This window comes from Emydura macquarii, unplaced genomic scaffold (genome assembly GCF_026122565.2).
Source record: "Emydura macquarii macquarii isolate MOO-44397 ecotype Brisbane River unplaced genomic scaffold, CSIRO-AGI_Emac_v2 contig_1045, whole genome shotgun sequence".
Lineage (NCBI taxonomy): Eukaryota > Metazoa > Chordata > Testudines > Chelidae > Emydura > Emydura macquarii.
The window spans coordinates 12,348,887-12,372,870 of record NW_027131182.1 but is presented as its reverse complement, the minus strand read 5'-3'; the positions used below and the strand labels follow the sequence as shown (position 1 = coordinate 12,372,870).

Sequence of the window (23,984 nt, the reverse complement as noted above, 5' to 3'; positions counted from 1 at the left end):
TGAAGAACAGCAGTTATTGGTAAATAACCCTCTTTTTCCAACTATAGGAGTAGTTAAACTCTGGAATAGGCTTCCAAGGGAGGTTGTGGAATCCCCATGACTGGAGGCTTTTAAAAACAGGTTGGACAAACACCTGTCAGGAATGGTCTAGGTTCACTTGATCCTGCCTCGGTGCAGGGGGCTGGACTTGAGGACCTCTTGAGATCCCTTCCAGGCCTATATTTCTGTGATTACTTTATCCTCTACTTGGTAGCTCAAGCAGCTCTTTCACTTCTAGTGATCTCACTTGTAACAACAGTAAGTCCAAAATATTCAGATGGAGGTGTGATTCCCCCCTCCCTCCCAAATTGACAGAGTTCCTTTAAATTATTGAAGTACCCATCATGTACTTGGTACAAGAAGTGTGGTCTTTGCCCTAAATGGTTTCATTTATTTAAATGGAAAATGTAAGCAAACATGAGTGGTGGAATATCCCTTCAGTTTAATAATCTCTGATCGGTAACAGGGAAGGACGCTTTTGAAATGAGTTTTTTCCTTTAGAGAGCATGGCCTTGTGGTTACAAGACAGGACTTGGAGTCAAGGGATCTGGCACTTTGGCCAAGTCACTTAAGGCTGTCAGTGACTGAGTTATGAGGCAATGATAATACTGCACAGGCACATTGGGAGGGTTCATTCATAAATCTTTGTAGAGTGCTTTGAAATCCTACCACAAAAGGTGATTTCTGGGGCAAATCTTCCCCCCTTCTCTGCTGCCTGGGGGACCTCGACACCCACAAAATCTGTGTGGATCATCTAAAGCCAGGGGAGTTCAAGCTTTGGGGAGGACTGTGCAGGACATGAGCAATCCCTGTATGGCACAGAGCTCTGTTCTCTATCAGAGGAACAGGAAGTGGCTGGTATTCTGTCGTGGATCCTCCGCTCCATGGATAACTGGAGGGGGGCGTGCTAGGGCCGTAGTAGAGTAAGTGACCTTGCAGCTATTCAGCAGCCAGGGGAAGGATTTTTGCTTCCCATCACCATGGAGAATCAGCACCCAACTCCGTATTCGGGCTGTTTGCTGAATGGAAGAGTGTGGGCCTACATGCTTATAGCAATAAGAGTAGTTTTGTTTTCAAGCCAAGCGGATGCCTCAGCCCATGAGACACGGGCACCCGTTATCTCTTCTTTCCCCCTGAAAGATAATCCTTCACTCATGGATAGTTGGGAGCTCTCCAGATAGCCAGGAGCTCAGTCCTGCTAATCTTCACATACGCTTCCCCACCCCCACCCTTCCTAACTTGTGATCCAAGAGGCAGGAAAGTATGTGAGCCCCTCCTCCACCCCAGACCTTTCCCTCTCTGCATATGAGCCAGGCTCCAGGTCATCCAGAGCCAGAAGAACAAACGTTTTCTGAGCCACTTACAGGAACTTCAGGCTTAGCTAGTCCAATGACTTTAACAAAAGAGGATTTCAGTGAGGGACTTCCCCCACCATCCGAGCTGGGCATTGCTGGCACAGACAGCAGCAGAGGGAAGGAAAAAGCTATGTTGGAATCTTTGGCAGGAGGAGAGTCCTTTGGATCAGTGGAACCTGTCAAAAAGCCCATGGGCAGGTTGATTATGCACAGCATGGCCATGCTCGGCCGGGAGTTCTGCTATGCAGTGGAGGCTGCCTTTGTCACCCCGGTGCTGCTCAGTGTGGGGTTGCCCGAGAGTCTTTACAGCCTGGTTTGGCTCATCAGCCCCATCCTGGGCTTTGTGCTGCAGCCTGTGGTGGGATCAGCCAGTGACCACTGCACCTCCGGCTGGGGCAAGCGGCGCCCTTACATCCTGGCTCTGGGCATCGTGATGTTGCTGGGCATGGCTTTGTACCTCAATGGGGACATGGTGGTCTCAGGTGAGTAAGCTGCAGAGGCTAAGCTAGTAAACAAAGTCCAAACTGCTTCTTGGACTGGAAAGAAAAGAGGGCGTTGTTGTCTGTAAATAAAGGTGAGAACAGGGGCATTATGTTACCGGGTTTCATTGAAATGTCTGAGGAACCACGTGATCTTCTCCAGGTTCCACCCTAATATGCTGCCTGTTAGTTGCCAGGTTGTTCTGTACTGTGTGTGCAAATATAATCCCTTGTGTGTTGGCGTGATTGCTTCAAAGTTCATCGAAGTTCAGTAACATCCAGGCCCAGACTGGTTTAAAGAGCTAACACATGTCTTATTTAATTTGACAGTAAATTTTATTTGTATGGTTCAAATCTGATACCTGCGAACTGAGTAAATATTGATCTTCCCCATGCTCCTATCCCAAAACCTCTAAGCTAGTGTTGGTGTCCATAGCAAATAATATAATTATTCATGCATATGTTTAATTCAGGAAAGTGTAATGCTGGTGAATAATAGATAAGAAACAACCCCCTGGGATTATTTTGCATTGGAAATCTTGAGCAAAACTGAGTAAGAATAAAACCCTACAGGCCATTATGTTGCTGTTCAGGATGTACATTATTGAAGTTCAGCAGCCCAGGTGGAAAGCTACCTTTGCTATTATAATGGGTTATTCAGGAGAAGAGTACTTTAATCGAAATCAATGTCTGCTGTATTGTTAGCTTTCCTTTGAGCTCCGTTAACTGGGATTTGCATGCCCATATGAAGATGTTGTTTGCAGGCCCTGGGGGAGAAATAAAATATCACTGTCAGAGGCACAGCTCTGTTGCGTTTAGTCTGTACAGCAAACTACTGCAAAGCAGGAGGTTGTTGTAAGAATCAGTTTATTTTTCTTTTTGCAGCTTTGATCCCTGAGCAAGGCAAGCAGCGGACCTGGGCCATAGTTATAACTATGCTGGGCGTGGTGCTCTTTGATTTTGCAGCTGACTTTATCGATGGTCCCATCAAAGCGTATTTATTTGATGTTTGCTCTCATCAGGATAAAGAGAAGGGTCTTCATTACCATGCTCTCCTGACAGGTATGCAGGCCCCTTCTCTCACTCACTGTCTCTGGGGGCAGGGAGAAAGCAGTAGGATTTTTTCCTTTTACGGCACTTCTAATCTTCTTGAATGAACTGATCATCTGATCCTGTGCCTCAGTCACGAGTGTTTTGTTGCTAGGCTTTTATTCTGGAAAAGGTCAGTTTGTGACTACAGCTGCAGGGATTCTGCTGCAGAAAACTCCAGAGAAGACTGAAAAGTGACATTTGCAAAAATTCCTACTAGGGTTAAGAGTAATTGAACAAGGTCACTCAAAATTTCCCCTTCCCCTTTTAAAAAGATAAATATTGAGTTTTGCAGCTTGTTTTGATTCTTTTGCCCCCAAGGCAAAAATTAGTGAATATAATCTGGATTCAGTGTCCAAAGAAGGTAAAAGTAGAGAACAGCTTTTTAACCTGCCTTTATTAAAGAAAGAGAGAGAGATGCCTGAACTGCATCGATTGGACTCAAACTTTAGTGGTGTTCGGATTTAGCCAAACACATTTACCTGTGCTATCGATAACACTGTACACTATTAAAAAATAAGAGAATTTTAAATATTCAAGGACACTCCTGACCCTGTTGAAGTCAGCAATAGTTTTGCCATTGACTTCAATGGAGAGAGGATTTCAGTCTCAGGGTACCTTGCATTGCTTATGGTATTTATTTACCTTTTGCCTTCCTTTCCTCTGGGACAATAAAAATCATTGATTTCACTTTTTGTTCTCAATGCTAACTTGTTTGGATTGTGAGGAATGCAAAAGAATGTTTATTTGTTTAAAAACTACAGATTCCTTTGGGTTGTTGTTTTTTTTTTTAAATCAAGGCAATATTCCTATTGATCTTAGGTTTTTGTGAAAGCTTGAGTTACAAAAATCTAAATGGCAGGCAGCAGTAATATAAATCAAATAGTTCCATTCTGTGAGGCTTCTAATCTTCAGAGCACATTACAAACATTAACTGATTAATGGAGAATCACTCATTACTAGGTATTGTCTCAGGAAAAAATGGTCTTTTGGTTGAAATTGTTTAGCAGAAAACTAGAGGAAAAGAAAATTCTATTTGGGATTTTAGCAGCCACTAAAAGAAATACACTCACACTCTCAACACTCTACTCTGCGACGGTTACATGTTAATGTCACAGTACATGAATTTAAATGTTTATTCTGTAATTTTACACAGTTTCCTTGCGCAGCTGGTCTTTCATTTTTGGTGAAATCTATTGATTATTTTTTCTAGCTGGAGTAGAGCAGGAGAAATCCCATATATTACAGGATCTAGCATGCAGGAACATTATAATGGTTAATGAGCTGATTCGTATTGGTGTTTTTTCTCTCTTTGGTTCAGATTAGTTAATATATTGTAGAACTCAGGGTTACCACCCTTTACTCATACAGGCAGTCCTTGCTTATGCAAGGAGGCCTTGGAAGTCAATGGGATAATTCATGTTAGTAAGAAGTACCCACAAGAATGAGCTCTGTAGGAGTCAATTTTAGTATGAGAGCCAGACAGATTTCTAAGTCCTTAGTGGTGATTGGTTTGAGATATTACAGTATAAGATATATCACTAATATGAATACAGCCTCCCTTCTCCTATCCAGGGGTAGGAGAAAAATCAGTTAAGTCAAGATGACATTTGTTCTTAGTAAAGGAAATATGATGTGCCTAACATTGACTCCTTTTAACCGTGCATGGAATTGCTAACTAAAAAATAAAGGAGTGTTAATTAACGAATGGAAAAGTAGATCAGAATATCAAACACCCCTGCTGGGAGAGATGGTCATTAACACCAGGGAGATTTTGAATTTAACCTTTTCTGTTTCATACTTTTCTGTGGGTATGGAATTAAAATATCTTCTACTTTCCCTGTATATATGGCAAAGATTAGTGTGAATAATCCATGGACCAGCATTTTTTCCTTTAATGTTACTGTATCTCTAGACACACCGTTACATGCACTGTAGCAGGGCTGAATCCTTTCAAGACAGGGCAGTGGTACAAAAAAATATGAAGGCCATAAGCCTGTATTGGAATCTGCTTCAATCTGACTCCAGCTATGTGGAATCCCAGTACGCTCAGTAGGACTCTCAGACAGGCACAGGAGCCTATGACTGGATCCTGATGAAGGATCAGGCCCAGATGCATTGCAAAGAGGGTTTTTTTTCAAAGTGGGAAGAACTAAATTAAAATCATGTAGTGCGTTTAAATATCAAAGAAATGTATATATGTGAAAAGGGAATAGCAGATTCTCCGCACCCCATCCTGAGAAAAACTGAAGACAAATAATGCAAGAACTTGAAATCCATTAGCCATGGAGGACTTGTTTCTTACCAACCATGGATGAAGAGTGAGCTAGAGATTAGAACTGGGGCTTGGGAGGCAGGCATTCGATTCCCGGCGCTGGCACATGTTCCTTGGGCACATGCCTGTGCCTCAATTTCTCCATGTTTACCGACCTTACTAAAAAGGGGTTGTAGAGGCTAAATTCACTGATGTTTACAAATGCATTGAAATTCCCAGAAGGAGGGTTGGGCGAGAAGTGACAGTGTAACTCCTCTGCTTGTGGGTTTGAAGCTGACACGTTCAATGCTTAACATAAACCTCTACTGCTTGAAGTCAGTTTAATTTCTTGTTATTCCTACATGGTAGGTGACATGTTGGCCTTACTGAAGCCGATGGCAAAACTCCCACTGACGTCAGCAGGGCTGGGATTTCATTCAATGTGTCCATCCCAGTTAGTGTTACCACGTTAGCTCTCGGAGAGGAGGTTCTTGCTTTTAACTCTGAAGATCTTGGTTTCAGACGCTGCTGCTGGCCCAATTAAGTCTTTTTATTTATTTAAATAAAAATCAAAGACTGAAAGGGAGACTAAACCCACAGGCAGATCCATGTGCCTGCATGCCACAGCAGGCAGGAGCAGCTGCCAATTGCAGCCTTTATTTTAATGGGTGGTCTTTGTCTTCCCCTTTGGTCTCTGTGTGGGGTGGCTGCCTGTGCGGTAGCAAAACGCGGTGCAAGGAAGCAGCTGCTGGAGCAACAACTGATTATTAAAAACGTATCCTTGCATTTCCGCAACTAACTCACCATTTAGAAATGTGATGGATACAATGCTTGTGGTGGTGGAATTAGATTAAGTTTAGATCCTGGCACTCTCAGTCTAGAGGCCAGGGACTGAGTGGACCATAGGGAATGAACTCCCATCTCAGCCTCTTGAAATGGTCCCTCCAAATCAGGCTTGAAGAACGTTGGGTTGGGTGGGGGGAGCCTGCACTGCTGTTGTCCATGCTGTACGGCTTGTGAAGGACTTTGTACCCCAGGGCTGTCAATCCAGCATCTATGAACCTTACATTAAATCATTTGGTCATTTAAAAACAATGACAAGCTATTGTGTTGGCTCTTGTTCGTCTGGAAGATAGAAACACTAGAATTTGGGAAGCTATTTTGTATCATGACTCAGTAACTATCTATGCCAGGGTGCAAATGGGTCCAGAGTCTGCCACCTAGTGGTTGCAGTCTCTGGCAGTAACCCTGCTGCGGTTGTGCTGGGGGAAGTAGGGGAATTTGGGCCCTCCCAGTCCACCAGATTCTGACCCAAGGCCCTGCGAGGCCTGTCTCACGCCTCTCACTCTGGGACACCTCCAATCTCTGGGTCACTTCCTGGCTCCCCCTTCTCTGCGGCAGACTGCTGTTTGCCCTGGCAAAGACTACCTCACAGGTCTTCTACTCGTCTCCAGCCCATAAGAGCTGCCTCTCTCCGGCGCATCTCTCCTTGGGCTGGGTCTGGCTGCATCTGTCACACAGGGATTTGTTAAAAGCTCTAATTTCTTGTGCTGCTGAGAATTCCTTCAGAGATACGGTAGCATCTTAATAATGATTCTCCAATAATTTTATTGAGGGTTGGAGTATTTTTGTTTTGTGTTTAATAAATGCCAGTGGAGTTTTCTTTCTTTCTCTCTCCAGGTCTGGGTGGTGCCCTGGGTTACCTAACAGGTGCTATGGACTGGGGGCATTCTGTACTAGGAAGATATCTGGGATCAGAATTCCAGGTGATGTTCATCATTGCGGCTTTGGTTTTCCTGATCTGTCTTACTGTGCACCTGTGCAGCATTCCTGAAGCCCCGCTCAGAGACGACAATACAGAAACTAAGCTCTTGGTGACAATGGATGAACCCTACGAGTATGGTTCCATAGAGAAAGTCAAGAATAGTTATTTAAAACCAGGATATGCTGATATAAAGACTTTATCCGAGTTGGGGAAGTCCACTGAAACACCACATACACAGGTAATTACAGTAATTGTTTTCTAGCCTGTAACAATGCGTTTGAGGAAGATCACAGCCATACAGCAATCCTGGAGTCCATGATGCAATGGCAAGTGATATGATCAACTAGACAACTCCGGTCCTCTAATAAAGTAACATGGAAGTAGTAACGTTCTTCTAGTGATAGTTACTTTACTTCAGTTTGTCATCATCTGCCAGGTTTTTTAAAAGCTATGGGACAAACAGCATTGTCTAGTGCTTAGAGAAGGCAACTGAGGATCAGGAAATCTGTTTTCTATTCTAGACTCTCCCATGGACTCATTTTATAAGCTCAGGCAAGATTCTTAGCCATTGTTTCCCGGTATTTCCCCAGATGGTGTTAACAATATACCACTTTGTAATGAGCTTTAACTCCATATTGTGTAGAAAGAACTAGAAACCCCACTACCCTCTGATACATATGAGCAGCTCCCGTTGAAGTCAAAGGCACTTACACAGGTAAGCTCCGAAGGCAAAATGTTCACTGTTCTAATTAATATGCTGACTATGGTATTCAGATCTTGGAAAAGTAAATCATGGCAACGTTGTTTTAATTGCTTCTCAATCAGATGCTGCAACTGAGAGTCAGTGGCAAGTGGCTGGACACTGAGTTTCATTACTTATGGGCTTGATAGCTATAGCTTCTCCAAGGTTCCCAGGTAGGAGCGGGTGCTGAAGAGTTGTGAATTGGCACATGCATTTGTACATTCCACATTTCAGTCCAAGGCAACTTGGAAAATCACTGAGATGATTCTCTCTGAAAAACATTGGCACATTGTATCTCTAGACTAATGCTAGCAAAATGAAATAGGCAATCTTTTGTTTTTGCTGTTATGTTGCCTAGAAGGGTTCAGAATCCTCACTGCTCTTTTGTGGTATCCTAGGAAAATGAAATGCTAATGTATGTGTTTTGTTCCTCACCATGAGTAATGAGCTAGTGAGCGGCTTGTTTTGCTTCCACTATGTACAAGTGTCTGCGATTTAAATCTTTGGAAACTAGGTAAATCCTGTGGCCAAAATGTTCAGATTGGGTGCTTAAAGTTAGGCACCTAAATCCACATTTTGGCTCCTAAATAAAAGTGGCCTGATTTAAGGTGTATTGCTATTTATTCTTTGTATTCTGGTAGTACCTAAAGGCCCCGTTGTGCTAGGTACTGTACAAACTATAGTTTAGACTTCCCCTGCTTGGAGGGAAGACACAGAGAAAGAGACAAACAACAAATAAGCAATTTGTCAGAATTATGGAACTTATACGTTACAATGTCTCCCTGCTTTCCCCCTGCCATGCCCCCAGCAGCAGCCAACATCTTTTACCACCGTTGCTCACCAGGAGTGCCCTTCCTTGGATTGACGTCAGAGGTGCCAGAAACCCACTGCTGCCTTTGGCCACGGAAGTTCTAAGAAAGGGAGATTTTTTGAGGAGAGAGAAAGCAGGTCAGATAAGAACATAAGCGCTGCATAATACAGCTAGCCTACAAGCTAATGTCAATGAATCAACAACACATGATAATTCAGAAAACCAAACCTCTCTGTTCTTGCTGTTCTACTCTCCTCCGCCTTCTTTAACCTTTTGGTTCAGCAGCTTGGCAGAGACCCAGAGTCTGATATTGAATATCTTGTGTCTTGTGTCTCTGTGTCATCTTTCCTTCCTCCACATGAATTCTTATGCATTTCATGTTTCTTTGATGTGCCCGCCTTAGTAGTATCAGTCCAGATGCCCCGGCCCTGTCACAGATGTGTGTATCACTCCAGTTCCTCCCTAGAGACAAATCTTCTGTCTGTCTCATGCCATATCCACTGAATGTTTTCCAAGTTCATTCAATACTGTAATTGCTAAACCATTCAGGTTTCTATTTTTCTTATCCCTTTTATGTTTTACTTCCAAACAAGCATCCCTCCAGCTCAGGGTCATATTTTTTCTAGCCTACGGACCATGCTCTTGCATGTTAATTTCAAAGATGTCAACCTAAAGCCAGGGTGCCCTGCCTTTAAGGAGATAGGCTTGGATTATTTTGCTGTTCTCTCTTAAATTGATTTTTATTCTGTATCAAATATAAGTTGACATTGCTGGAAGCTTCTGTGAAAATTTGTGAAAGTTCAACATGACCCTTGAATGACAGTAACAAATAACATCTACATTCTTAATAAAATCAGAAATACATAGGAACTAACAAAACACCTGCAAATTGCTTTATCAAGCCCCTTCGCTAAAAGAGAAGAGGCTTTGTTGACATATCTTTTTCTATGATCATAGAATCATAGAGTATTAGGGTTGGAAGGGATCTCAGGAGGTCATCTAGTCCAACCCTCTGCTCAAAGTCGGACTAACCCCAACTAAATCATTCCAGCCAGGGTTTTGTCAAGCCACACCTTAAAAACCTCTAAGGATGGAGATTTCACCACCTCCTTAGGTAACCCTTCCAATGCTTCACCACCCTCCTAGTGAAAACGATTTTCCTAATATCCAACCACAACCTCCCCCACTGCAATTTGAGTCCATTGCTCCTTGTTCTCTCATCTGCCACCATTGAGAACAGCCTAGCTCCATCCTCCCTGGAACACCCTGTGACCCGTCCGTGCCTAGGGTAGCCACCTGAAAATGCCAAGGTCATTGAAGACTGTAAAAGGAGAGCAGATTCTCCCAGCACTGGTGGGTGACACTGATGTCAGACTTCCCAACCAGTCTCAAACAGTGTTTCTGATTCCCCACACTGGTTATCAAGAAGCCAAAATAAAAATATACACAGCCCCCTTTACTGCATTTCAGTCTCTAACTCCCAATCGGCCACTAGGTCCAGTAAAGAGACCAGTTATTTAAAACTCTATGCTCTTTACCAAAAAGGTTTCCCCTGACCCCAAAGAGTCAGCCACAGTACCAGATCAATATACGTTTAGATCTTACCCAAAATACCATGCTGCCAGCCAATCCTTTAGTAACTGAAACTAAAGGTTTATTATAAAAAGAAAGGAACAAACAATAAGAGAAATGTTAAAGGATTAAAGCAATCAGATACATATAATTGATTTGAAAGTCCATATATATCAGGTTTCTAGTAGAATTGTGGAGTTTGCAGGCTTGCATAGTCCCTCTGGTATACATCCAGTACCTGGATGGGTCTCAGTCCTTTGTTTCACAGCTTCAGTTCAGTTGTAGATGAGTTGATCCAGAGGTAGGCTGGAGACTAAAGACAGACTAAAGACAAAATGGATGTCATGCAGCTGCCTTTTATGTCCTTTGGTCTTGGCCATGCTGCTTGTGGAATTTTACAGGAATAAAATGGAGTCCAGAGTCAAATGAGTAAGTCCTGGTGACTCATCAGGTATATCCCCGGCTTCTCCCTCTGGGCCCCTTGTACCTGTGAATTTCCTTAATGGGCCATTATGCAGGCTAGTACTGCAGTCATCCTGTCTGGGGTGTCGCCCAGACATAGCACAATTTGAAATACAGATATATTAACCATATTCATAACTTCCATTACACATATAACACTCTTCTCTTTTGCAGACTAAACAAACGTAGTTCCCTCAACCTCTCCTCATAAGTCACATGCTCCAGCTCCCTAATCATTTTCGTTGTCGTCCGCTGGACTCTCTCCAATTTGTTCACGTCCTTTCTGTAGCGGGGGACCCAAAACTGGACAAATGTGGCCTCACCAATGCCGAATAGAGCAGAATAATCAGATGAGGATGATAATTCTTTCTCCCACCATTCGTCTGTCTTGTCTATTTAGGGCTAAAAGATGATACCTATGCAGAATAATATCTTTCTCCTTGGGTAGTTCCATTGATTTCAATGGGATTATTTGTGATGTGAGGCACTCCTCAACCTGAATAAATCTATCATAATCTGGCCCTTATGTTGTAGGCTCTTCAGGACAGGGGTTTTGTCTCATTGTGTAAATGTATAATGTCTAGCACAATGGATTCCTGATCTCAGCTGGGGTCTCTAGGTGCCACTGTAATACAAATAAATAAAGCTGTTCAGAAAAAAAAAAAAATTTCCTGAGGAAAATTTTGAGTTTTGGGGCAAATATTTTGGCCAAACTCCAAAATATTTAAATTTTGAACAGCCACCATGGAGTCTCATGGGCACTGTAATTCAGGTACCCTGTGCGCCCATCGTTTTCTATAAGCTAAGCTCCCTGGTTATACTACATCTCCCATAAGGCACGATGGTGTTCCCCTCTTGGTGAGGGGGGAGGTGGTGTATAATGGCAGTTATGTGGCAGCAATGTATGATGGGAGCTGAAGTCTGGGTGGGAGACTGGCCCACATAGGAGAATGGGAACATGAGGCACCTGAACTATGACTCCCGTGAGGCACCACAGTAGCATTTCACCATAGAAATATTTTGATTTTCAGATTGAACATTTCAATTTTCTGCTATTCAGTTTTTTCATGAAAAAATGAAATTCTGACACTTTGTGAAAAATTCCATTTAGTCAAAAACCCAATCTTCTGCTGAAAAACAATTTTGACAGAAAATTTAGAAATAAATAGTAATAATAATATCAAGAAAGACTTGATTCCCATCAAAGCCATTGTGAGTCTATCCATTGACTTCATTAAGTGCCAGCTAACCAATGCACTCATTCCACTGATATATCAAATAGAAAAGAAAGGTACAAATATATAGTTACTGAACATAACAAAGGGAAAGTCAAGACCACAGTGACCCTTCTTAGTGAAATAAACAGAAAAGCTCCAGAACTGAAAAAAAGCTGAGGCCTTCCCTGCCTGCTGTCAGCTGTTTTGTTAGCTTTCAAAGCAGCAACGCTTGTTATTGTTGTTAATTGCTTCCTTTCAGGTTCAGAGACGGATGACCATTAAAAGCCTCATGAAGGCTCTTTTAAGCATGCCTTCCCACTATCGCTGCCTGTGTGTGAGTCACCTCATCGGATGGACAGCTTTCCTTTCCAACATGCTCTTCTTCACTGATTTCATGGGACAGGTAATGTATGTGTATATGTCTCCTCACATACCCCCAAAGTAATCATCTCATGGGATGCTTTATGCACTTGCTTCTGCTGTGACCGTGATTTCAGGGTCAGTAACTGCTCGAAGAGCTGACAGAGTTTTGTAAAGTGCAGATGAATGCCCTCAGGCCTTCATTATAGAACTAGATCTGTCAGATAGCAAAGGAGGGGAAAACAGCCTCCTGCCTTTTGATGTACACTCTTCTGCAAAAGATGAAATGCTGATTTTTAATCATGCTCTCTGGAACTTGCAAGGACATCTATTCCCATTTAGCTATTTAGAACAAAGCACACAAATCTCTTGCAAACACCCCAGTTCTCTGCTTTGGCTGTGGGGCTTCTCAGTGAAGAGCAGGTGTTCTAATTAAAGTCCTGCTTGCTGCAGCTGCTTGGGAATAGGCTCTGCTGTGGCGTGCTGGAGTAGCAATCGCCACATGGACCCCTTCATCTGGAAGCACAACAGAAAAGCTCCCCTAGGGCAATACAACCCTCCGCAGCTCAGCCCTCTTGCCTCCTTCATGAACTGACTTCCCCTGTCACGTCCTCTAGACCGTGCTGTGGTGCCTTCTCTGGAGCATGACATCAGCGTCTTGCCATCAGTGATTTCTTCCATCAGGAACACTGAAGCTGTCCCTTCCTCCAAGCAGCTTCCAAACGAGGGGCTTCCCATGCTCTACCCCGCCCACGTGGCTCTCCCATCTTCTTACCTCTCTGGACCCAGCTGCCTCCCTTTTGTCAGAATCCTGACCACACCCCCAGGAGCCACTGCCCTTCTTACTGGTTATCCCAACACCTCCCACCCAGCAGCCCACTTTCTTCTGGCCCCCAGCCATTTGCTAGGTGTTGCTAGGCGAGTGGGAGTGTCTGTTTCCCAAGGAGTGTGTCTGTGAATGCATGGCAGCCTGGGAGTGAATGGGTAAGTGAGAGGATGAATAAAAGAATGAGTCTGACCGAGCGTGAATGGAAAGCAGAATATGTATGGGTGAGTGTAAGAATGAGCGAATGCATGACGGTAGCAGAGTGAGCGGGACTGAGAATGGCTGACTGTCGGCAAGGGGAGAGAAAGATTGGGAAGAGAAGAGGAGAGGAGGACAAGGGAGAAGGGACTCAAATGACAAAGTGAGAAAAAGGAGAAAACAAAGCCATAGAGATTAGATAATCCAGAGAGAAGAGGAGGGCAACAAGAAGGGTGGGACTTAAGGTAAATGTAAGAGGGACCGTTGGGAGCTAAACAGGGAAAAGCGAGAGGAACTAGAGGAGAAGAGGGAGAGAGATGGTTGGAATCTGGGAGGGAGGGAGAGTCCTAGTGGGTGGAAAGAGGCAAGCACGATTAAAAAATAATAAAAAGGGAGAGAAACAGAAACTGGAAGTGAGAGAGGAGAGCGCAAAAGTGCATGGTCATGCACAGCTCGAAGGCAATAGATAGTTGTTGTTATTGGTCTCTGGTTCTCTCCCCTCCTGATGGGCATTAGCGGGCTCAGGTCCCTTTGGATGTGAGGCATTATGTAAATGCAGAGTGTTATTATTTCCCTGCACTTTGTGGTGTATTTCAGATAGTATACCATGGTAATCCTTATGCACCACATAACTCCACAGTTTACCTTTCCTATGAAAGAGGAGTAGAGATTGGATGTTGGGGCATGTGCATCAATGCCATTTCTTCATCACTGTATTCCTGTAAGTACCCAGGAATGTATTCTGGCTCTGAGTTTTAGAATGGTTTTGATACTGTACATAATTTCCCATGTGTTTTAAAAAAAAAAAAAAAAAAAAAAAAAATCTACTGTAGGCAGTATTGTTGTAGCCATGTTGGTCCCCGGATATTAGAGACACAGTGTGGGTGAGATAATATCTTTTATTGGTCCAACTTCCGTCGGTGAGAGAGAATATCTACTGGTTTTTAATATTAAAAGCTTTCATAAATGTTACAAGGCCTGGATCCACAAAGGATGTTGCAATGCCTAACTTTTGGGCACTTAGCAAATCACAGGAACAAAAATGGGATCCACAAAGCCTGAATCTGATGTGCAACCTCACTGTACACTGGATGGGGAGAGAGAGATGCCGTAGACTGCCATTTCCAAGAGCCAGCACACGAGGTGGGGAGCCACCCTTAGCTAATGGGAGATGCTGATGGGAGGGGTGTGTCCTAAGCTGCGCTTATCACTCAGAGATAGGCACCTGGTGCATGAATGGGACCCTCCTCTCCTAAAGTCAGATGGCTTATGTTCCTAACTCCACAGAAGGAGGAATGGCCTTGCTGCTGCTGGCCACTTTATAGCGTTTAGCCCAGTGGTTAGGGATGTGGAAGACCCAGATTTAATTCCCCTCTCTGCCTGAGGTGGAGAAAGGAGAGATGTTCTAGCTACTGAGCTCTGAGATATTCTGATTTGGGGCACCCTCTTTCTCTCCTGTTTGAAGCTGTCCCACTTTGGATCAAGACTTCGAGTCATGTCTCCGTGTACAGTGGTGAGTAGAGTACAGACACTGCATGCCCTTCTAACATGGGTATAAATAGCAGTGTAGATGATGAGGCACTGCTTAGGTGAGCAGTGTGAAGACATGTCAGAACCTTGATGTGTGCCCTACATGGCACTCGACATGCCCAAGCACTGCCTCTGCCATCTACACTGCTATTTTTAGCAGTCTAGTGTCCTGCTGGTTCCTTTCCCCACCGCAGTGAAAGACTCCAGCGATAGGGAAAAGCTCTGGTAGTGGGGAAGAAGCAGGGAAAAGCTCCAGCAGCTCTCCACTGCTGGAGCTTTTACCCACTGTGTCATCCCCTCCTCCCACTGCCACAGCCTTTCACTGACCCATGTAGCTACATGCCACAGTGAGCATGAACACAGCCCGCTTTTCATTACAGCATGTAGCTACATATCTCCTGCATGCCACCACCAGAGAATGAGAATGACGCTAGACTGGTGGTTACGTCATCCACCTAGTCAGCGGTTGTCAACCTGTGGTCTGTCCGCAGACGATGTCTAAGGGGTCTGCAAAAGGGGACTGGAAATGAAGACATTCTGTTTTCCTGATCAATCAGAAGTATGTGAATACCCCACCTACAGGTCAAAGCCCATAGGTATTGTCAGTAACCATAGACGCCCACAGTTGTGCACCCTCTCTCATGTTGCATCAAATGCTATGCTGAGCAAATGCAGCATTTGTAGTTGAATTCGGTTCAGTCAGTTTTCAGTCTAAGACTTTTATGGGAGGGGTCCACGGACCACAGGTTGAATTTCCACAGGGGTCTACACCTCCATTTGAAATTTTTTAGAGGTCTGCAAATAAAAAAGGTTAAAAACCACTGACCTAAGAGGTGGGAGACCCAGGGACTCTTTAATTATTTATCGGCGCTTGCCTACGAGATTGGGTTCTGCAGGGAAGATAGACAGAGGAGCATCTGTCTTCCCACAGTTCATATATTGCACTGAAACTTAGGTCTGAGGGAGGAGTCCAGGCACTTAGAGTGAGGCAAGAGTGTGACGGTCCAGATGCAGAAACATGGGCTCCTAGGGAACTTTTACAGCAGAAATTTAGGTGCTGAGTGAGTTGAAGTGCCTCCAGGGTTAGAGGGCAGCTAAGCAAAGGTTTTGTGGATTGCAGTGGCACCTGAAATGGGGGTTTGGACACCTAAATTTGGGTTTTAGGTGCTTACCGCTTGTGGATCTCTGTGGCCCAAGTTTTCATTGGTAGAAAGGACCTGACTCATTCCATTGCAGTGGAATCACTCAGGAAGTGAGGTACTGTTCATCATGAGCATTGACCCATAAATATTAACAATTATCCCAAAGGTGAATTCTGGAGGTAGAATGGATTCGCTGGGGACAATTCTAATGTTCTGTTTCACCTAGCAATCCTGCAACTGTGTCCCATCTGCTAATGGCCTCTCCCCACCTTTGCTCTTCACAAGACAAATTCATCACAGTGTATTGCCAGACCTTGCCATTAAAATGAATCTTGCCCTGCAAAATCATTGTGTAAATATTAGTCTAGGGCCAAAAATCTACTCACTAGCCTTTGGCGTGGTGATAAGGGAATACTATATACCCCAAAAAAGTTAAAAAAAAAAAAAAAAACTTTAACTTCCTCTGTAGGCCAAGTGAGTAGACTTTTGGAGGGCTGAGTTATGCATCTAATAAAATGGCCTTATTATAATCCTGCGTGGATCCTTTCCTTTTGGCTCTCAATAGCAGATAGTTGTGAAATATCTCCTGCAACTCCAACAGGAATGCCTAAAACTGATGTCCAGTGCGCCTCCTGACAGTGGGTCTGTTTGTCTTCATCCCAGCTTGTCAAAAGGATTCTCTTATAATTAAGGTTAAGATTCTGTCACGGGTATTTTTAGTAAAAGTCAGGGACAGGTCAATGGCAATAAACAAAAATTCACAGAAGCCGCTACCTGCTTTTGACTGTTACTAAAAATACCTTGTGATGGGAGGGAGGAGGGAAACAGAGCTGTGGGGCTTGCAGTGGCTCCAGCCTGGCTGCTCCAGTGGGCTGACCAGCCAATCAGCTGTTTGGCGGCAGCCCCGGGGCTAACAGCTGCTCCAGCTCTGCCCTGCTCCAGAAGTCATGGAGGTCCCAGAATCCGTGACCTCCATGACCAAATCTTATCCTTTCTTATAACGGCGTGCTCAAAAGAAACAACATTGCAATGACCAAGTTGTTTTTTCAGTCTCAGCAATATTTTTTTCTCCTTTCTTTTCACAGACTTGCAGAAAGGTCTCCTGCCTTATATAGGATTAAAGGGACTTTATTTCATTGGCTACCTGCTTTTTGGGATAGGCACCGGGTTTATTGGACTGTTTCCCAACGTCTATTCTACTCTGGCTCTGTGCTCACTCTTTGGAGTCATGTCCAGCACGCTGTACACTGTCCCGTTCAACCTCATTGCAGAGTATCACAGGGAGGAAGAGGTGAGTTTAATGTCTAGGGAAAGAAGGAATTGCTTTGTTTTGTCGTGTTTGTTTTAGGAAAAATATTATGTAACTGGAGAAGGGGATTTATTTTCATTTCAAATTATTTGTGGCAGCACAGATGCCATGTGCGGAGTGGAGTGTCAAATGCACAGAGCTTCAAGAGTATGGTGATAAACAATACTAATATTACAGACCGTTTGCCATTATAAAACATTTGTCACCTGAGGCTGTCACAGCACCTCAGAAACGTACATTAAGCCTCCTCCCAACCCTGTGAGAGAGACAAGGGCTGAATCAATGTATGGATGGCGAAACTGCTGCACGGAGGCTAAAACCCCGATCGTGAAGTCACTCAATACAGGCAAACCCATGTGTCTGCATGGAGCCCCACTGAACTCAACGGGTTTCTGCAAAGGGTGGCTGTCATGTTGTGGGGTGCATTCCAGACTAGTGAGGGGTTGTGTCACTGCCTGCCCTGTAACCCTGGGTGCCTTGAATGCTCTGCTGCTGTGACTCACAGCCCCGACACCAGCAGCCAGGAGACAAGCATGCGCTGAGTCTCTGTGTGATAACCAGCTCTGGTTCAGCAACTCCGATTCCGGTGGCCTGCCATGCTCTGATCTCCACCAATCTTGGTCACTACTAGCCAAGTGACGCTCCAACATGGTCTCAGTCCCGATTTTTCTCCAAACCCTGCACTCTGCAATATCCAGCCCTTTCCTGAACCATTCAGAGGAACAGCAACGTTCATTTGCTCCTCTGAAGAGACAAACTGCATAGTTTATCACCTTAACTGGAGTTGACGGTCACTTGGATTCGCACACAGCAGTGGGTTGGTTTAGGTTAAAAGTAAAACAAGTTTATTAACCAAAGGAGATAGGATTTTAGGTCATTCCAAGTAGAAGGAATAAAGTTAGAAAGGGTTACAAATGAACAAAAGTAAAAATAAGCTTTCTAGTACCAAGTCTTGGTTCAAGGAAAGGTTCCTATCACACTTCCTTCCAGCAAGACAGCTGACTTCCCCCTCAGTCAGGATCTCCCACAAAACCCAACGTGCTTGGTTCCTTTGTCATCTTAGGTGAAAGATCACTTGAGGATCTTTGCCTTCCCCCCTTTTATAGGCTAGTGAATCTTTGAAATGGATTCTTCTGAAGGTTAACTCCCAAAATAAAGTTCATTCAAGCTGTGAGGATGGAGACATGGAGAGAGGTGGCGAAGGAAGTTCCATGTTGGTTTTTTCTCCCTCTGGTGTTTGCTATTACACAAATCAATCTGTTCCTTTCCCCTCCAATGCAAATGAATGGCCATTTGACATGTGATTGCCAATCAACTCTGATGACACCTGGTTGGAGGTGTTAGCTTATCTTTTGTCTGGAAGAAACATGTTTACCAACTCCCCTCAGACCTATCTGGTAAACACATCTTAGTCTCAAATTTTCTTCACCCTCATATAGTCCCTTGAGTGTTTACCATGCATATACCACACAAGAATATGAATCATAGAATCACAGAAGATAAGGGCTGGAAGGGATCTCAGGAAGTCATCTAGTCCAACCCCCAGCTCAAAGCAGGATCCACTCTACCTATCCAGCTAATGATCAGTGTTTTGTTAGTTTTCAAACAGTGCCTTACATGACACGCCTCAGATACAGTTTATGACATTAATGAATTGGAGTGCATTAAACTGGTCAAGCCAACTGAAACTCTCTACCAGATATCAGAGAGTCTCTGGCATTGGGATGCTTTTAGGTTACAGTGTCCACATGGAGCTCCTTGCAGGACTGGATTTTAAGGGCTTGTCCACACACAAAAGTCATTCTGGAATAAGGTAGGGTATGAATTTAGAGTGGAATAGCTGTTCCAGAATAACTCCATGTGTAGACAAGCCCTAAGTGACTAGCCTGAGGCCACATAGTTACTCAATGACAGAGTGGGAATATAACCTATGAGCTGTGGTTCCATCTTGTGCTTTAACCACTAGACTACACTACTTCATGGGAGGGAGGGGGAAACATTCAGCATTCATCCCTGCTCTGAGAAAGGCATTTGTTTAGCATGATATATTTTTAAACCCAGGTGTAGTACATTTGTACAGTGTTTAGCACAAAGGGACTGCAATTTCTGATTGGGGCTCCAGGAGCTGCTGTAATACAAATCAGTAACCATATACAGCATAGATAATCAGTTTTACACACCAGGTGAGTGCACAACTCTGTGCAACCAAATATGAGAGTCAGATCTTCATCTTGTATAAATCAGTGAGGCTCTATTTAATTCCGTGGGGCTGGGCCAGTGTACACCAGCTGAGGATGCAGCGGATTCCCTAAGGTATATAACTAAAATGTGTAAGGAAAAGTAAATAGCTTAGTTAACTACAAAGTATTATACAAATGATTTGTTAAAATACTATAACATGGAATTTTACGCAGTTCAGCATTAATGATCTGAATAAAAAAATAAGGTATTTGTTATGCTGTTATGCTAGGGATTTATAAGAAAATGAACCAGCCTATAGTGATATAATAATTGCCCTACCAGATCAGATATAGCCTAGCATCCTATCTCTGAGAATGGCCATCACCAAATGGTTTAGAGGAAGGTACACGAAATCCCATAGTGGACAATTATGGCATGACCTGCCATTGGTGACATTTCTTCCTGACCTTGTGGAGAGTTGTTGGCTCATGCCCTGAAGCATGTGTGTCATTCCTTTAAAAACTGCTTTTATCCTGTATAATATAAGGTTCTCATTATCCATACAAATGTTTTAATATATGTGTGAGCCTCCACAGTGTGAAATACAGCTCCAAAAGAAAACCTTGAAAGGGCTTCATTCCTCATGCTCAATTATATCATCTTACTGGGCACAGCAGGTCCTTCATGTTGTGTAAAATAAGTTAAGTTCTTTCAAGTGTCTTAAGTTGAGGAGAGAGTCTGAAACATGAAAAATAATAAAAATTTGGAGGACTTGATCTGCAGAAAAGTTTTCAGTCTATGCTGCAACTGGAAACTTTGGGGAGATGAATAAATGAAACGCGAGCAAAGCAGATCATAGTACAATATATATGGCAAGCAGTGCAAGGCTGGACTGAGTCAGTGTGAATACAGCTTGCTGCTCTGTATAACTATAAGAGCAACTGAAACTGCAAACCAACATTTAAAACATGAATACAGAAAGCTCTTATTCCAGTGAATCCTTAGAGCGTGTTTTCCATGTGGTGGAACATTTCACAGAATTGACTTTTAATTTTGCCAGTTAATTTCTCTGTTCTTGGCAGCCCAGATCAGTTGTCCCTAAGGATTTTAGAAATACTTAACAAGGGATGGGCTGAACCACAAAGCTAAAATGTGTGTGTTGGGGTAGGTGGGGGAATTGCACCTAAAGTTTCAGGTTACTCCCTTACAGTGATAGGAATGACATGCATAATCTAAATCTAAATCTAGGCAGGTTCAGGGATGCTGGATTCAGAGCCATCCATCACTAGATGTAACTGAATTGAATGTTGCCCAAGTAGAAATGTGAAATTCATATTTAATAAGCCAATGTCCTTAAAGAGATAATCAGAAGAGAACCAGTTGTTTCTTCTTTGATTTCTGCTGCTTGATTAGCTCTGTTGAGTGGTATGATTTCACCAGTTCTGACATTAACAAAGTTAGTTTTATCTCAAGCCTTCTAAAATATACAAGATAGAATAACAAAAAAAATCTCATAATTGACTCTATTTGTTCAAACATTGATGCACTTGTCTTTGGAACTTTAGGTACACCATGAGAATAAGCACAGTCCAGTAAAAGATTTACCATTTCAATAAAAATCTATGATTTAAGAATCCAAAGGACCCCAGATGAAATGCTTTTGCATTATGTAGTCAAAAATAAATGTGGTTGGATCGCATTATTCAAGAAAAGCATATAACAAAGAACAGACCTTTTTAATTAATGGGCTTTCTATCTGCACCAGGATTTAAACTATTGGCCTCTCAATTCCATTGTGTATTGTGCACAAAGCTCTCTTGCTCCCTATTATTTGAATATGGTTGTATGTAGCTGGTTTGGAAGATGCTAAGAGTCAGATCCAGGACGGGTCTTAGGTGGTGTAGTGCTGAGTGTCACAGCTGGTAACTTACATGGGACTGAATGAGGAAGAGGAGGAGGTGGGGCTGGTTCCTACCTTATTACTTTTAGCCCAATGATTAGAGCACTAGAGAATAATTCCCCCCGGCTCAACCAGCCTAATGTCTATTTAAATATTTATCCACAGTGGAACAGCCATTGGGCCAGAGAATGAACAAGAGAGGGAATGACTCAGTAGCCTGGTAGGTAGGAGACCCTTGGTCCTGCCCTCCTGCTCCAATCACTATTTAATCCAAAGTGGAACAGCTTCAACAAGAGAGACTGAGGGAGCCCCTCCTCAGACTCTCCCACAGCTCAGTGGTTTGAGCACCTGGTGAGAGACCCACTGTGCTCAAATCCCTTTTTCCCCTCAGGTCACGAGGGGAGGATAAATTGAAACTGGGTCTCCCATTTCACAGGGCAGCGCTTTATCCACTAGGCTAAAAGTTATAAGGTGCCTCCCTGCCCTCAATTTGGAATGGGACCTGATCTGGTAGGTATGCTCAGAGGCCACCTACAGGACTGGGCCCTGCACCGCACTGAGATGGCCAAATGTGCCCATCTTCCCCTGATTTGTGAATCGCTCTGGAGCTTAGGTGGGATATAGGTGTCCAGACACTTAGAGTGGGGCAGCAGTGCACATGCCCCGGAGTCTATAACTCAAGTGTCTAGGGAACTTTGACAGTGGAAAGTTAGGCACCAAATAAGCGTAGGCACTTACAGGGTTAGGCAGCAGCCAAGTGGGAAGGCCAAGTCACCTCTACAGTGGGAATAGGCCGAAGAGTGTTGTGGGGAAACGGAGGCTGGAGTGCCGCAATTCTGGCTCTCTCTACAAGGGGGCTCTCCCAGATGATGATGAGTCATGTAGCAGTTTTCCATAGTCTGTATTAAAATTGAGTCTGAGTAGCATTGTGAAATAGAACATGAAAAGCACTGAAAGAAATCAACAAGCATCCTTAGCAGCCCAAAGTACCCTTAGCTAGCTGCCCACCCACCACAAAGCACTGAAACTCTCCTTGACTCCTGCTCTCTGATCTTGCAGCGAGAGATTACCGCAAATCCTCTGTATTCATGAGTTTGCCACAGGGGCAAAGTGAATCTATAAATGATCACTTAATTTTAGTTTCACAAAGAGAATCAAGAACAATTCCTTCATGGCAAAGTCCACACATGAGAATTAAAACATAACCTTATGTTTTGCTACTTACCAAGGGATGGATTTTATGGTTTTGCATCAGCCGTTTTGACCCCGGTGTTGATAATAGAGTATTTGTTATGCAGAAGATTTCTAGTCTCTACATGGTTTTCAGCTATGAAGGGCTATACTCAGCCTTGTGCTATGTTGGTGCACAGCAGGGGAAAGGAGAATGGCTGTTGTTCATCATTAAGCACTAACTAGTGCACAGTGAGTTTGTGGTATGGACTGCTAAGAGGCATGCCCCAGCCTGGTGCCCCATCATGAGGGATCCTGGTGTGTGTGTGTAGGATTCCTGTTGCTTAGGATACCTCATCTGGGTTCAATTAAAACTGTGGCTTTGACATTGAACCTTTTAAATACGTTGGGGCCTAGATACCTCTCTCTCCCATATGTTTACTGCGGCTTCTCAGATCAACCCAGAAAGCTGGGCAGTCTTGGTGAATGGTCTTTTTTCTGTGGAATTCTCTTCTTGCCTGGGTTTGCCAGAGGCTGAATTTGCTGAACTTCAAGTCACGCTGCAGGGCTTCTTTTCCCCAGGCTGGGCGTGGCTGTAGAGGGAGATGTGTTGGGGGAAAGTAATGGGACAGTTGAAGGCTGTGTGGGGATTTGAAGAGTTTGTCATCATTTGGAAGGACTGTATTTGAATGATTGTTTTAATTCTGTAATGCCTAAACATGCACCCAGAGCATGGGATCATCTCATCTTAGACACCAGAAGAATTAAGAGAGAGCGAGCAAGCCAGCATCCCTTGTTGCATTAGCGGTCACTCTCTGGGCAGTGTTTATAAATGATCTGACAATAGCTGCATGTAATACAATGGTTTCCCTTCAGAACACTCTAGTCTGGTGGCTAGAGCACTGAAGTGGGACTCAAGAGCCATAAGTTCTACTCTTGAGTCTGCCACTAGCCTTCTGGGTGACCTTAGGCCAACCATTTCATTGCTCTGTGCCTCAGTGTCCCCACCTGTAAGATGACCTCCTTTGTAAAGCACTGTGAGATCTACTGATGAAAAATGCTGTGTTAGAGGTAGGTATTATTATGTATTAAACAATTGTCTTATTTGATTGGGTTTCGTTTTATGCTTATTTGCAGAATCAAAAGGAACAGAATGGAGGAGAAGCTGAAGCCAATGGAAGAGGGAAGGGAATTGACTGTGCTGCTCTTACTTGCATGGTGCAGCTGGCCCAGATCATTGTTGGGGTGGGTCTGGGGTTCTTGGTCAGTGCTGCGGGAAGTGTAATAGTAGTTGTGATTTGTGCATCTGCTGTGGCATTAACAGGCTGTTGCTTTGTTGCTTTTTTTGTTCAGTATGTGGAGTAGAACAATATATAGATGAAGGAAGAAATCGCCATGGGAACATTTTCATTCTTGATTTGTATCAATTTGGTGCAGTTTCCATACTGATATTTCTATAGCATTGTCTTCTTTCATTGGCTGGAGTGATTAAAATTCCAGGGCATTATTTCTCCACAAAGTGGAAATACTTGGTAAAATTGGTGCCTCACTTCTCAAGGTGGAAGCTTAGCTGTTCAGAACTC

At 43.6% G+C, this 23,984-nt stretch overlaps 1 protein-coding gene across 1 annotated transcript; it reads left to right on the top strand.

The window, feature by feature from the left end:
• The first annotated feature begins 1,428 nt into the window (after positions 1-1,428).
• On the top strand, positions 1,429-23,778 carry SLC45A2 (solute carrier family 45 member 2). The gene is made up of 7 exons (XM_067545664.1): positions 1,429-1,876; positions 2,759-2,935; positions 6,897-7,219; positions 12,045-12,188; positions 13,767-13,890; positions 16,927-17,132; positions 23,539-23,778. The coding sequence occupies exons 1-7, from the start codon at positions 1,429-1,431 to the stop codon at positions 23,764-23,766; spliced, it is 1,650 nt and encodes a 549-aa protein (XP_067401765.1). The 3' UTR covers positions 23,767-23,778.
• The last annotated feature ends 206 nt before the right edge of the window (positions 23,779-23,984 follow it).

Bases quoted from the DNA above. Each gene is read 5' to 3' on its own strand.
- SLC45A2 (XM_067545664.1), top strand. From the start codon at position 1,429: ATGACTTTAACAAAAGAGGATTTCAGTGAGGGACTTCCCCCACCATCC. The intron at 2,936-6,896 runs GTATGCAGGCCC...TTCTCTCTCCAG, and splicing joins TTACCATGCTCTCCTGACAG to GTCTGGGTGGTGCCCTGGGT. The intron at 7,220-12,044 runs GTAATTACAGTA...GCTTCCTTTCAG, and splicing joins CTGAAACACCACATACACAG to GTTCAGAGACGGATGACCAT.